The following is a 15,034-nucleotide window of genomic DNA, read 5'->3' as shown; positions in this document are numbered from 1 at the left end:
GATGTGAGAACATGCAGATATGTTGTTTATATTGCTGTGTGTAGCCTGTAGTGTAGATGTAACACTAGCGTGCTGTTTGAGGGAGAAAAGTTTCACAGGCATCGAGGGGTCTGGTCTTTTTTTATGTTATTTGACTAAACTAGTATTATATTACAGTACTTGTTTATTTTTTAACACATAGAGTGCCTTAAAAATAATTATCACAACACTGGTAAGGCTTATTCAGATTTTCTCATTCTCTGAATTATCATTATAAAAATAAAAACAATTCAGAAATGAATTAAAATATAATTATATTTTAAATGTAACGCAAATATTTTTTTTTTTTCCTACAATAGCAACAGTGTTTACGACAGCAAGACCACTTTAGCCTGTAAACTCAATAATATCTCTCTGGAAATAAATGTACATAATAAAAAATGTCATAATATACCTGACATCAAAGTGCAGTGTGAAGGATATGAATAACAAATGTAGCCTGTCATTTGTTTACATTGCAAAGGTGTTCAATTTTAGACAACAACTACAACAGTAATAATTATATGAATCACTATATTCCAGTGTATCAGTTTTTTTATGTTTTGTATCAATATTTAAGGTGGACTTATTGATTAGGTGTAAGAGTAGTAGTGATGGTTAAAATAATAGATTAATGCTGAAATAGTAAATTGAGCCTTGTTCCTAGATGGACAGAGAGTGGAAAGTAATAGATCAAATGAGGAGATGGAGAAAGAGGAAGAAAAAGAGGCACAAGTGACAGAAAGAGAGCAGGTAACAGCAAGCCAGGAGACAGAGGCTGGTGAGAAAGAGGAAAATGTAGAGGCACAAGTGTTTTCTATAGTTTTTACTATAACAGCTGTTCTTAATTATTCTGGAGAACAGAGAAGAAAACGCCATCAGGTTGGGACAATTTAAGACATTTCAGTTTCTAATCCCAGAGCTATTATTATTTTAAACTTAAAATTGTCTTCTCTATTATTTCTTTTTCAAAACTGCATCAAAGCATTTGCTGCTGTATCAATACATAATCATCAATATCTATACGTGAATCAGCAAGGAATGCATCACAATATATTGCTGTATTGATATTTTGAACAGCGCCATTTAAAGCCTTGTTCCATGTGCCCCTTTTATACTTTGAGCACCTGCCCCTCCAAAGGTCTCTGCACGGCCCTGTTCAGAGGGAGTGTCAGCCACGTTAAAAAAGTTAACCGCTTAAGTCATTTGTGGATTAATGCGTATTGGAGATGCAAACCGTTTAAAGCGCCAACCCTTTAAAGTTTGATCATATTGTTTGCAAACTGCAATTGATTAATTAATTAAAAACAAAGTAGTTGATATGCTTTGTTGTTTTTGTTGATTAGTAGCAGTAATATGCTGTTATTAGCAGTGTCCACTCTATTTTTTGTTGGTTTTCATGAGAACATGAGAAAGCCCCTTGAAATGACCAGGACCCCCCATTGCCCCCCCAATCAAAAATGTCTGGAGCCGCCACTGCCGTACAGACAGTTTCATTGGAGGGACTGAGAGCTCTCGGACTAAATCTAAAATATCTTAAACTGTGTCCGAAGATGAACGGAGGTCTTATGGGTTTGGAACAACATGAGGGTGAGTTATTAATGACATAATTTTCTTTTTTCAGTGAACTAACCCTTTAAGCCATAAGGCTGTACTGCAGGTTCTTCTAAGGACATCCTTTAGCAGTGATTACATAGGCCTATAATATAACATGGGCTGGAGGACCTTATCGCTCAAATACAGTGATGAGCATCAACTTAAAACTATCCAATTCATTCATTCAAAAAAGAAAAAAATTCTAATTCGGAGTATTTTGTGAACTGTATTTCTTCAGGTTGATTTTCAGAACAGCTGCTTTGATTACCGTCAAACACAAAACACCCACCTCTGTGTTAACAGTACACTCTCATAATGGATGAGCTACTTGCAGGAGAAAAAAAATGGAAGAGAAGATCTGAGAAAGAAAAGTAAAACTTGATTCCCAGGATTCCCCACTCTTTTATTCAGCAACAAAAGACCTGAGGCACACATGTTCACACACAGGCTGTGTGAGTGAGTATATTGCGGTTTAACACAAACACCGTCCGTGACAGGATCTCTGTGGCCTTCAGAAAGCTCTGGGGCACAGTGACATTCCACCTTACCTGAAGAGCTTACCTGAATAAAAAGAAAACATGAGAAACGGGGGGAAGTGAAGCTAGGCTGAAGTCTTTATTCATTTCGGTTACGTTTGTAGGTAACACCGCACCATGAGAAACACACTCACACACACACACAAAACAACAGAGTTAGCATCACACACTCTTTCATCTGCGGCAGATAACAGGCTCACGTTACCGTCTCTCACGGCACAGCCTCACAGCACAATGACGTTTTGTGTGCTGTGTTCAGAAGTCTGAAAGAGGTGAGGCCGGACTGTCACATGCACGTCTGAATGCACAATTCAGAAATGTATATACATTTTTACAGTTAATTTAAATAATTACAGCTGTAGCAGAATTAATATTACCATCATCTAATGTTCGTCCAGCGGACATTCAGTGTAAATTCATATCAACTCTAAGAACTGATATTTCTGTGGTCACAGAAAATAACTTTCTTACAGTACAGTACTAATGCATTAGAACATGTAACTAGATCAGATCATTAAAGGGACACTATCCACAAACAGGGACAGAATCAGAAACTCATGTAAAGTTTGGAGTTTGTGTCCCTTCATGCTCTGAATTAATATAACAAAAACACAATGCATGCTATGAAGAGGTGAAAGGCACCAAGGTGTAGAGTGTTAAATGAGGATTAATTTGATAGGATACATGATACCAATAAGGTTACATTACCTTGGAGTTCAATCAGGGCCGGACTCATTTTCATCCCTGGAGTTTTATGCCTTATACCGGCCCACTTTCATTTTCTTTTTTTACTGGCCTTTTCAGTGCCGCCTTTGCACTTTCTATTATCCATTTTTCAACTTTCATTTTTTGCTGCATATCTCCAACAACTTTTTTTTTTCTTTTTTGATGAAGTAGCCGTTGTTGGAGTCAGAAGATAATTACGTCATCATTAGGGTTGCCAATTAACTTCAGAAATGGAAAATAAGTGAAAATTGCGGTCTTTAAAGGGGACCTATTATGCAAAGTTCACTTTTGCAAAGTGTTAATGGACATAAAGGACAGAAATGAGTGTTGGCAGTGTGTGTACACAACCACCCTATAATCATAAAAATCCACCCGCTCATTTTTTTTTTTTAAATTTCCATAAATCTTAACCAGTATCTCCCAACAACCTATTTTCGGCATGGGTTATAATTTGACGTAACATTAGCCACAGGCCCAGCCCACGAATGTTGATAGATTTTAAAATATTGCTTATTACTTATAAAGCCCTGAATGGTTTAGCACCTCAGTATTTGAATGAGCTCCTTTTACATTATAATCCTCTACATCCGCTACGTTCTCAAAACTCATCTGCGCAATTGATATCAAAATCAACTGCGGGCGGCAGATCCTTTTCCTATTTGGCGACTAAACTCTGGAATAACCTACCTAACATTGTTCGGGAGGCAGACACACTCTTGCAGTTTAAATCTAGATTAAAGACCCATCTCTTTAACCTGGCTTACACATAACATACTAATATGCTTTTAATATCCAAATCCGTTAAAGGATTTTTAGGCTGCATTAATTAGGTAAACCGGAACCGGGAACACTTCCCTATGTACTTGCTACATTATTAGAAGAATGGCATCTACGCTAATATTAGTCTGTCTCTCTCTTATTCCGAGGTCACCGTAGCCACCAGATCCAGTCTGTATCCAGATCAGAGGGTCACTGCAGTCACCCGGATCCAGTACGTATCCAGACCAGATGGTGGATCAGCACCTAGAAAGGACCTCTACATCCTTGAAAGACAGCGGAGACCAGGACAACTAGAGCCCCAGATACAGATCCCCTGTAAAGACCTTGTCTCAGAGGAGCACCAGGACAAGACCACATGAAACTGAAGAACTGGCTCCGCAACTGAGCCTGGTTTCTCCCAAAGTTTTTTTCTCCCAAAGTTTTTTTCTCCATTCTGTCACCGATGGAGTTTCGGTTCCTTGCCGCTGTCGCCTCTGGCTTGATTAGTTGGCGTCACTTCATCTACAGCGATATCGTTGACTTGATTGCAAATAAATGCACAGACACTATTTAAACTGAACAGAGATGACATCACTGAATTCAATGATGAACTGCCTTTAACTATCATTTTGCATTATTGACACACTGTTTTCCTAATGAATGTTGTTCAGTTGCTTTGACGCAATGTATTTTGTTTAAAGCGCTATATAAATAAAGGTGACTTGACTTGACACACACACACACACAGAGTTTAAAGATTATTCTCAGAGGCTTCAATAACTTTCAGTTCAGCTGAACAAGCTCTTCTGAAAATGTTTAATAACGGAAAAGCCTGAAGATAATGCGTTGTTTTGCCGTTGTCTAATTTTTCTGATATCATGCTGAATCCCCCATCATGTTGCATGATTTGACTCAACAAATTTCACCCAAACATTATGCAAAAGTCTAGAGATGTATATCTTGGCAAAGTGATTTAACCGATTAACTGCCATTATTAATTAGTTCAAATTAGTTCCTCTTCAGGAACTCGAGCTGCGTCAAATGCGCTTTGGGGAACGCGCCCAGCGTGAGCAACTCTGAATATTGTGTGTATTCAATCCAATGGAAGAGTGTGACGTCACCGGCGGGGTGACGTAAGCGACCAGGAAGCTATAAAAGCACGTGCCGTCAGCTTCGCGTCTTTCAGCAAGCGCTCTGTGTGTGAATGTCAATTGTTTGTCTTGTGAGTCTTATTTACTGTTGTCTGTCCAGTCAGAGCTCCTAGACATGCCAAAGAGCAAGGCGAAAGTAAAGCATTCTGATGGCGATTCCAAATCGCGTTATAGGTTGTGTGTTCCTCCCTGCCCACGATATATAACGGGTGGGGATACACACAGCCTATGCGTGGTTTGCCTGGGAGTGAAGCACGCTGAGTCGGCTCTCGAGGGGGCCGACTGTCTGCACTGTGAGCGAATGTCAGTGCGGCTGCTTCGTTCCCGGAGGGCCCTCTTCGAGGAGGGGGCCTTCGACAGCGTTCCCCGCTGTGCTGGTCCCGCTTCTGCCGAGGCAGAACGGCGGCTGCACTCGTGGGGTTCGCAAGTGGATTTGGTGGAGGGAATGGAGACGGGCCAGTCCCTATCTCCTTCCGCTTTCCGCCAGATCCGGCACCCAATCCCTAGAGTCGGAAGCTCGCTTTGCGGTTCCGTCCACTCAGGGAGAGGGGTCGACACTCCGCCTCTCTTCCTCCGAGGAGGTTGATGTGGAGTCGGTCGACAGGGATTTGCCACCCCACTCACTGCAATATGAGGAGCTCTTGGAGGTGGTTACTCGAGCGGTGGCCAAGTTAAGCATTGATTGGCCCGCGGAAAAGACAACCGAACCGCAGCGAAGCTCGATGAACGCTTCTTGCGCGCGAGTCAGCCACCTCCCAGCCGGGACCTTCCATTCTTTCCCGACCTGCATGAAGAGATCGCCAGGTCGTGGAAACGCCCATTCTCGGCCCGCCTCTACATCCCCTCATCTGATTATTATGGAAATGTGGTGGGGATGGGAGAGCACGGTTATAGAGCGATGCCCCGGGTGGAACAGACGCCCACGAACTATCTGTCCCCCGGCGCGGCATCGTCTCTCAAGGCCCCGGCATTGCCCTCAAAGCCCCTCAGAACAACATCGGCTTTGGTGGGCAAGGGGTATGCGGCTGCAGGTCAGGCTGGTGCATGTCTGCACACCATGGCAGTGTTACAGGCGTACCAAGCCGACCTGCTTAAAGAGCTAGACGAGGGAGAGGAGATCAAGTCCCATGATATTTCAGAGATAAGAAGGACCGCTGATCTCTCCCTCCGCGCCAACAAGGAGACCGCCCGAGCGATTGGGCGCGGAGAGGCACTTATGGTTGACCCTGTCCGATATGAAAGAGCAGGACAGGGTCTGCCTCATGGACGCCCCGATTCAGCCTACTGGCCTGTTCGGCGACGCAGTCAATTCTGTTCCATAAGTTCCTCCCTCGTCGCTCCCTTGGGGCATCTGGGTGGGAGATGCCCCAGCTGCACCCTAGCTCCTCGTATCGCAAGGCCCAAAAACAGAGTGTCGCCTCTTGTGCTCCTCCGCGTCGGGAACGAGAGTCCCATCGACACTCTCGGCCGAGGTCTTCTAAGCCTAAACAAGATCTGAGGGCAGTTATTGAAGCTAAGAAGTCCTCGCCCAAGAAACCCTGACGCCAAAAGCCCAGGGTTTCAGAGGGCAGCCTCTGCTGGGGTAAAGCGGTACACACCGCAGTACACGGTGCCTGTCTCACCTCAGTGCCCTCTGGGTTGCTGGTCTGCCAACCCTGCCAATGTTCCAGGGCGCAGCGGTCCTCAGCAAGCATCGGTCTCAGTATCTTCCGCCCGTGCGCGTAGCGGGGCTGAGATGCTCCCGGGAGTTCTGGCGAGAGTACGCCGGGACGGGGTCTGTCTGTTGTTAGTAGCCCCGTTCTGGCCGGGCCGAGTATGGTTCGCAGATCTAGTCTCGCTCCTCGACGGCTCTCCGTGGGAGATACCGATCAGGACAGACCTACTCTCACAGGCGCAGGGTACGATAATTCACCCTCGCCCGGAGTTGTGGAAGCTGTGGATGTGGCCCCTGAGGGGGCACAACTGTTAGCAGCTGGTCTCTCAACTGAGGTTGTTGAGACCCTCCTCCAATCCAGAGCTCCCTCAACGAGGAAACTGTACGCCCTGAGGTGGAAACTCTTCACCTCATGGTGCAGAGACCGCCAGTTAGACCCAGCAAACTGCCCAGTTGGTACAGTTCTGGAGTTTCTACAGGCTAGGCTCTCTGCAGGGTTGAACCACTCCATGCTGAAGGTCTATGTGGCGGCCATTGCGGCCTACCACACCCTTCTCGATGGCCAGTCTTTGGGAAGACACCCCCTAGTTACACGTTTCCTCCACGGTATGCTGAGGCTGAGACCTCCAGTACGGTCCCGTATTCCCCCGTGGGATTAGGTTGTGGTGTTAGAGACAATGTGCAAACCCCCATTTGAACCTATTCAAGAAATTTCAGACAGACATCTTACACTTAAAACCTCCTTTCTGTTGGCTATCACCTCTCTGCGGAGAGTAGGAGATCTTCAGGCCCTCTCTGTGGCCCCCACTTATCTTGAGTTTGCACCTGGCATGACCAAAGCGTTCATATACCCTCGAGCGGGATATGTTCCTAAGGTTCCCTCTGTTACACCACGACCTGTAGTGCTGCAGGCCTTCTGTCCTCCTCCCTTTTTGGGAGCCCGATCAAGCGAAGCTAAATTGTATGTGTCCAGTTCAAGCGCTGGACACATATGGAGGGAGGAACGAGATGCTGCGTCTCGGAGCCATACCCCCGGCACCCCTGCCGGCGCTTGCTGGTACTCGAAGCTGACGCCAGCTGCGCGGCACGTGCTTTTATAGCTTCCTGGTCGCTTACATCACCCCGCCAGTGACGTCACGCTCTTCCATTGGACTGATTACACACAATATTCAGAGTTAGTCCAAAGCGCATTTGACGCAGCGTCTCGTTCCCTCGAGACCTACGTAACCTAGAGACGTTACCTGACAAGACATAAATAAACACATAAAATACGTGATACATGAAGGCCAAATGTTTTTCTTTTCCTTATAGACTGAATTTTTACTGAAACAGTGTTTTTAACAGAAAGAAAAAGTTGCCTGTGTTTATGAGAGAGTGTAAAAGATCAAAGCCAAGACAACTTTTAATTGCATAAATAACTAACGAACAATTTTCCATACAAAGTAAAATTTAGCATAATTAGTTTAGTTCAGTATTACAATAATGCAACACATTCATCAAAGCTAAAAATTAATGAACATAACACCTATTCATAGCGTTTTATACTGCATCATAGCGTTGAGGCTATGGGAATGCTTCTGTGTGAAAATGTGGGGCATTTTTAGCCTCAATACCACCGCTGAGCTGAGACCTTTGAGCAAGGCACAGATCGCCCAACTGCTCCCCAGGCACCACAGCACATGGCTGCCCACTGCTCCGGGTGTGTGTTCAAAGCGTTTATTTGTTACACAATAATAAAAAAAAAAAAATTGATTGGCTAATATGACATCATATGATGTAGGCTGGTGCATCAATGATACCATAAAAGGGCACCTGCATCATGGAGTCCCCAGATTCTGATCGACTGCCCAAAGTTTAGACATATGATGAAGTATTTTGTTCCCTTCTCAGAGAACTGATTCAGACCTGTTTAAGTTCAGACCTGTGGCATGGCGTTGACACTATGGAAAAGTTAATACCAGTGCCGCCAAATGTTGGAAGGATTTATCCCATTGGTTTGAGCAGTCAGACCCCTCAAGGACAGGCTGAACATGTTTTTGAATGTAATCCAGTCTGGGGCGCAGAATAACTTTGACCAGTCCAGGGGCAAAATCCAAGCAGGACGAGGCTAATGAAAGGACCTGCAGATCTTTTGCTCTTTTCTGCTAATCTTTTGCTCCAGTGGTAGCAGCAAATCCACTTTAAGGGTCAGAATCCCTGCTGAAAGGTTTTCTTGCAAGAACTCCAGCACTGTAACAAGCATGCAGTGGACTGGGTTCATGTGTGGTTGATCACACTGTGACATAATGAGCTACCATTTAAGGGCATACAGTTTTCCCGTGGAGAGCATTCCGGAGCTCTGGAGAGTCTTAGAAAGGTTGAGATACAAGAATCTATGAACTGGTGCCCCTCATTTACAGATCAGCTCATATGCTAAATAGCCTCCAGCCTCAGTGGAGCTGGAGGTGTAAGGGCAAACCAGAGGGGATAGTGGGTTGACTTCTCTGGGGCGAAAAAGTCCACTCTCCTGAACCTCTGCGAGAAGACAGAGAAGTCTCCATTCCCCAGGCCTCTGCTCCCAATTTTCCATACTGAAGTTTTTCAAGGTAAACTTAATAGAGTTCAAAGGAATGACATGCTGAATACCTCAATAGAATTTACCTTCTTGTAGAAATTGATATAATTGCCTCCTAGACAAGCAAGAGGTGAAGCCCAAACATTTTGATTGCCCCTGGTGGCTGGTTGCAGTATAATTAATAAACCCCACCTTCTCATATAAACAAATTACACCATGTACGCCAAATTAAACAATCAAATTACACTCAGAATACTTTTTTCCCCAAAAATGCTTGTTGATTGTGTGCTTGTGATTGGGTCTGCATGAGTTTGGGAGGGACTGTGATCCTAAGGGTTCAGGTCACTACTGCACAGACTCAGGCATCAAACGAATGACCGCTGTGCAGACCACTGCGATCTCAAAACACTAATTAGATCAACCGGAACCAGGAACACTTTCCATAAAACCCAATGTACTCGTTACATCATAAGAAGAATGGCATCTACTCTAATATTAGTTTCTTTCTTATTCAGAGGTCACTGTAGCCATACAGATCCAGTCTGTATCCAGATCAGATTGTGGATCAACACCTAGAGACGATCTCTACAGCCCTGAATGTCAGCGAAGACTATGTCACCTAGATGCATACCAGAGACAGATCCCCTGCAAAGATCTCATCACCTCGATGACCATCCGCACAAGACCACTGGAACCCAGCAAGTCCTCTGCACAATCTGACCTGTGTTGCAGCCTGGAATTAAACCACACCATGCTGGTTTCATCTGACTAGAGACATGTCATCAAGGGCGTCATAACAAAAAGAAGGTTAGGAAGATTCCAAGGACCTGATGAAGGAGATTGAACGTGATTTCTACAGAGGGAAACCCCAAAACCCCAGTCAAGATGCTGTTCAGGGGGTCCAGAAACCATAGCCTCACCTGTGCTTGATAGAACTTTTAAATGGGACAGTTAGGGTAGAAATTGATGGGGTTTTTTTTTTAGAGGAAACAATTGTTAATAATGGAGTTCCTCACGAAAGTGTCCTAGGCCCATTTTATTCTTATTGTACAAAAATGATATGCAAGCTGTTTGTGATTGTAACTTGTTTTTCCTATGCTGATGATTCTGCTTTACTGTCTGTTGGTAGATTTTAGTAGAATAAAAGGGAAATGAGGTGAGGAGCTAAACAAGGTAATAGATTGGCTCTCTGAAAATAACCTTTTATAGCATTTAGGTAAAACAGCCACTATCTTATTTGGGTCTAAAAGTTACACATGTTTATTTATCCCATTATATACATCTTAAAATAGAAACCAGAGTAGCACAACTTAAAATAAAATGGTATGGAAGACAACCAATAAAATAATTCCTCCATATTTGAATACATTTTTTTTTCTAGAGTAAATCAGAAACATTATTATAATACAAGGCAAAGTCATTACAGTAAATTGTTGTTTTAAAACTGTCCATGCTCATAGGCCTTACTCAGGGAGTGATATAAGTGGATATTAAAAGTTTCAAATATGACTGGTTTTAGTTTGAATGTTGGTTCTCACATTGAAAAGGCTGTTTGGTGGTGAATTTGTATTAGCATATATTGTGTATGTGTTTAACTGTGATTATAAATTATGTAAATGGAATTTATAATACTATACAATCCCAGTACCTGTCACCAGGAGTGAAATTTATGCTTAATGAGGGATGACATTAGCATTTCTGTTGGCCATACTATCTAAAACACAAAGCAGAGTGAGAAAAAGACTAACATATATCACACAAATGCAAACAGACAAGCGGCTTTCTGAAGATGAAAAGGCTGGAGATTATGTGATGTAGGTGCACTTTTATGGTCTCACTGACAAACCACACTACGTCACCTGACCTGACCTCACATCAGCCAATCTGTGCTTCTAGGTATGCATAGGATATTTTGGCTCATTATTCCTTTTTGAGGTATGAACACTAAACTAAAACCGATGTTTATATCTTGAAAAACTTTCACTGTAGTCTAAATAGTTTAACGACATCTAACCACACTGGAATGGTCACTGTTATGCCTTATGCTTTGATATGTTTGTTTCTGAGTAATGTCCTATTTTTATACAGAGCTCTATTAGCCAACTTCATTGTCAGCTGCTAATCGCTGTATTTCCTTTCTCTCAAGTCTTATTCAAGGGAATTCTGGGTGAATGTGTTTTCTAAGCAGTGTAGGTGGTTTGATTTGCACTTCCTGGTAACTGAACCAAATGAGACATCCAAACATCTGGAAATTGTTTTGTATTCTTTTTTCCATTTCAGGTTTTTTTTTTTAACTTGGGGATTTTATTTTCACCATTTGTCCACTTTACTGTGGGAAGGTAATCCAGAAAATATTTAATGATTCACAGACAAATATTTCTGTAAACATAAAAAATAAAATAAAATAAAAATGCACATCACAAACAGTATGGATGAACTGTAGATTTCAATGAAGAGTGTGATTTTTATTGCACACGTGTGTGTGTTTGTTTGTGGAGGGCTTTAGTGTGATTAGTCACATTCTAAAATAGTACTGAGGTCAGGTGAACATCTGCAGAGACTGGAGCATCACACACACACACACACACACACACACACACACACACACACACACACACACAGTTTCCTACAATGAATCACATCCACACTCTTGAGACTGCTAGAATCTGAAAAATAAAATGCACAAATGTGCAACACTTGAAAATGTGGAAAACTTGCACATGCACAGTCATGCGGACTCTGCTCCATATTAAATATATGTGCACTGTAACATAGTAGTAAATGGACAACTACAGTATTTGATCATCTTAACACCAACCAACACCTACACCTAATGTCTTAATTTAACAAAATGGTTCACCCAAAAATTTAAATGAGCTAAATAATTTACTGACCCTCAGGTCATCCAAGATGAGTTTGTTTCTTCATTATATTTAGATAAATACAGTATTGCATCAGCGTCTCACCAATGGATGCTCTGCTGTGAATGGGTGCCATCAGAATGAGAGTCCAAATAGCTGATAAAAACATTGCAATAATCCACAGCAGTTAACTGATGGACTGGAGTGGTGTGGATTACTTGTGGATTATTGTGATGTTTTCATCAGCTATTTGGACTTTCTGACAGCACCCATTCACTGCAGAATGAACACAACAGACATCCTGAATAGCCTGAGGGTGAGTATGTTTTCAGTACATTTTAATTATTTTGGGAGAGTTATTCCTTTAAGACTAATGCTATCAACATCTTCAACGCGCAGCAGCAGTCACTGAAGGAGTGCTGTTAGCAATCTAAAACATATTACACATAAAGAAGTGTGAACGGTGCATGTGCATATCAGCCCGCTGTTTATGAATAGCCGCTTAATTCAATTGAATCAATTTCCTCACTTCAGATGGGTTTTGCTCTAGTGCTCAAGGTGCTGAAAGAGAGCCTGTAATATGTTAGTGCACATTTGTCATTGCGACGACAGGTTGTCAAGGAGTGAGTGATGGTAAGACGGCGGTCGAGGCTCATTGCTGTATGTGTGATTGCCGTCAGTAATTACACACCCTCGCGTCTGATTTATTAACTCTAAATGTCCTCTACAGCCCCTCTAATGAATACTCAAACCCTGTCACACTCATTTGTCTTCTGTCTTGCCACGATCCCTCTCTTGTTCTCTCTCTGTCTCCTCTGCGTTGCACTCATTGTCATATTCTTCAGTTCAGGTAAGGCACAGAGGAGCAATGCAGGAATTAAAGAGATAGTTGACTTACAAATGATCATTCTGTCATTATTTATCACCCTCGTGCCATTCAAAATGGAGACTTTCTTTCTTGACCCTTTTTAGGTGAATATTATGGCCACATATTTTCATTTAACAAAAATGACTGAGAATTGGGGCTGTGAAGCTCCATCAATCACAAAGTTCTCCAAACTACCGGCTTCTTGCACATTTCTTTGTTAACTACACTTATCAATCAAAGAATTTTTTTTTAAAGAAGTCTCTTCTGCTCACTAAGGCTGCATTAATTCGATGCTGCTGAAATTTTTAAGATACATTTTATTTTTCATTTTTCTTTGATGAACAGAAAGTTCAAAAGAACAGCATTTATTTGAAAAATAAATATTTTGTAACGTTATAAATGTCTTTACTGTCACTCTATGTAAGGCAGCCTTGCAGATTAAAAGTAATAATTTCTTTCAAAATAAATTCTTACTGACCACAATCTTTTAAAAAGTAATGTATGTTTGGCTAATTTGATAACTCGTTCTGCTAAAAAACTAAATAATATTGTATTTCAAAACATTTGACCGGTTTAGCAGTAAAAAAATAAATAATTGCCTATTCAAGAAAATTAAACCAACATAAAAGAAATAAAAATGTAACTTTTTAGGGCTGAATTTAATTAGTACACAATAAATTGTGCTCTATAAAGTACATACACGTGTGTGCAGGATCCTTTCATCCTTTTTAACATTAATCCCACAGAATCATGCTCCGGTTGTCTTATTTTCTCATCAGTTAACTTCATTTCATCATTCTCTGTGCGCTGTTCTTCCCATTGCTTCTATTTTTGTTATAATTTTGCCTCTCATCTATTCATTTACATGTCACTTTTCATTCTGACCGTGCTGCAACCCAGTGTCATCTGTTGACTGCATTAATTGCGTGTCTGTAGGTGTTTGTGTAATTTCCTGCGGTCGGGCAGCACTGCTCAGCTCTGGCCTCAGATCATCATCTAATAAGGGCTGATGGGAGCATTCTGCCCACACACAACTGCACACTCATTCAACTCCACTGCGTCTGACTGGCCTGCACACACACGAGTGGGAGAAGAGGAGCAGAGGGACGGAGTGAGTGAAGAGAGAGGCATTTCTGCACAGGCATTTCAAGACTGCAGCCTCTCATGACAGACCAGGGAACCAGTTCATACCTAATAAGCATTCATAATAAAAGAAAACAGTTTTATGAATCATAATTTAACAATACCTTACCAAAGCTCGATGCTTACTTTTTTTTTTTCTCAAGGAGCACATGTGCTCCTCAGTGGAAAAATTCAGGGGTGAATAAAAAAAAAATACAACTTTAGGGGTGCATTGATAATCGATCAAATAATGTGTTTTTCCTTAATAAATTGATACAAGGAGACAATTACAAGCAAAATGATTTATACATTAGAATACAAAATGAATGCTAGGTTTTTAAATATTTCTTCTTCAAGCTGTATTTAATAAAGATGTAATTCTAATAAATACTCCAGGACTCATTTTGAAATTTAAATGTTTAACTATTGCTGGCTGCTTGTTTAAATATTACAGGCATCCACAAGATATTACATAATAAACACCTTAAAGTAAACATTGCAATAATTAATCAATAGTAGATCATAAGTTACAGTTCGATCTGCTCTGAAACCATGAACGAGTGCTGCATTCTGACCTTGAACATGCTTTTTCAGTCTTTTTCGAATCTTGATTACTCTAGTCCCCATTGATTGTAACTGCGTGGAAAAGAGTGCCTGATATAATTCTTTAAACAATTCTACATTGTTGCAGTGAACATGTTAAAGCTAGAGCTTTACAAAACCACAAGATGCATTCTGATTGGCTGTGAACAATGATGCTGCTAGCAGTTGTTGTTTGATGTTTTTTCATTTACCTGCTGCAGGTCCAGCGTAACAGTGACGTGATGGTAGTCCATCCCGTTCATGATGCTCGGGCTCTGCCACCATCTGTTAGTGCCGTCGATGGCGTACACGATGGGATGCCGCTCTACACACACACACACACACACACTCATGAGAAAACACAATGGATTCATGTTCATAGGCAGAGAACACCATCTGACAACCTGAGTCACAAAATCAAATCTTTTGAAATCAAAACGTTTGCTGAATCGTATTATAATTAAATCTAATTAAAATAAGTTTTATTTTTTTGAGTATCATTTTTAATACATCATGATTTTATGGCTCTTATAATCTGAAATGTAGTAAGAATATGGAGAGACAAAGAAAATGCTCTATTTTATTCAGAAACTGAAAAAAATGCAAT

At 41.7% G+C, this 15,034-nt stretch overlaps 1 protein-coding gene and 1 long non-coding RNA gene across 6 annotated transcripts in view; both read right to left on the bottom strand.

Annotated features, from left to right (window-relative positions):
* lama2 (laminin, alpha 2) overlaps positions 1-15,034 on the bottom strand; it is a 258,283-nt gene that overhangs the window by 180,478 nt on the left and 62,771 nt on the right. For all 5 annotated transcript variants that reach the window (XM_059499216.1, XM_059499217.1, XM_059499218.1 and 2 more), the window contains exon 3: positions 14,640-14,752. In XM_059499216.1, coding sequence (XP_059355199.1) covers positions 14,640-14,752 — 113 coding nt within the window. The remainder of the gene's footprint in view (positions 1-14,639; positions 14,753-15,034) is intronic.
* On the bottom strand, positions 558-1,265 carry LOC132091968 (uncharacterized). The gene is made up of 3 exons (XR_009422181.1): positions 1,069-1,265; positions 893-1,012; positions 558-674 (listed from the first exon to the last, which is right to left on the bottom strand). It is a non-coding gene; the product is annotated as an uncharacterized LOC132091968 (long non-coding RNA).

This window comes from Carassius carassius, chromosome 18 (assembly GCF_963082965.1).
Source record: "Carassius carassius chromosome 18, fCarCar2.1, whole genome shotgun sequence".
NCBI classification, from domain to species: Eukaryota; Metazoa; Chordata; class Actinopteri; order Cypriniformes; family Cyprinidae; genus Carassius; species Carassius carassius.
Note: the sequence above shows the minus strand (reverse complement) of the source record. Positions and strands in the feature narration are given on the sequence as shown.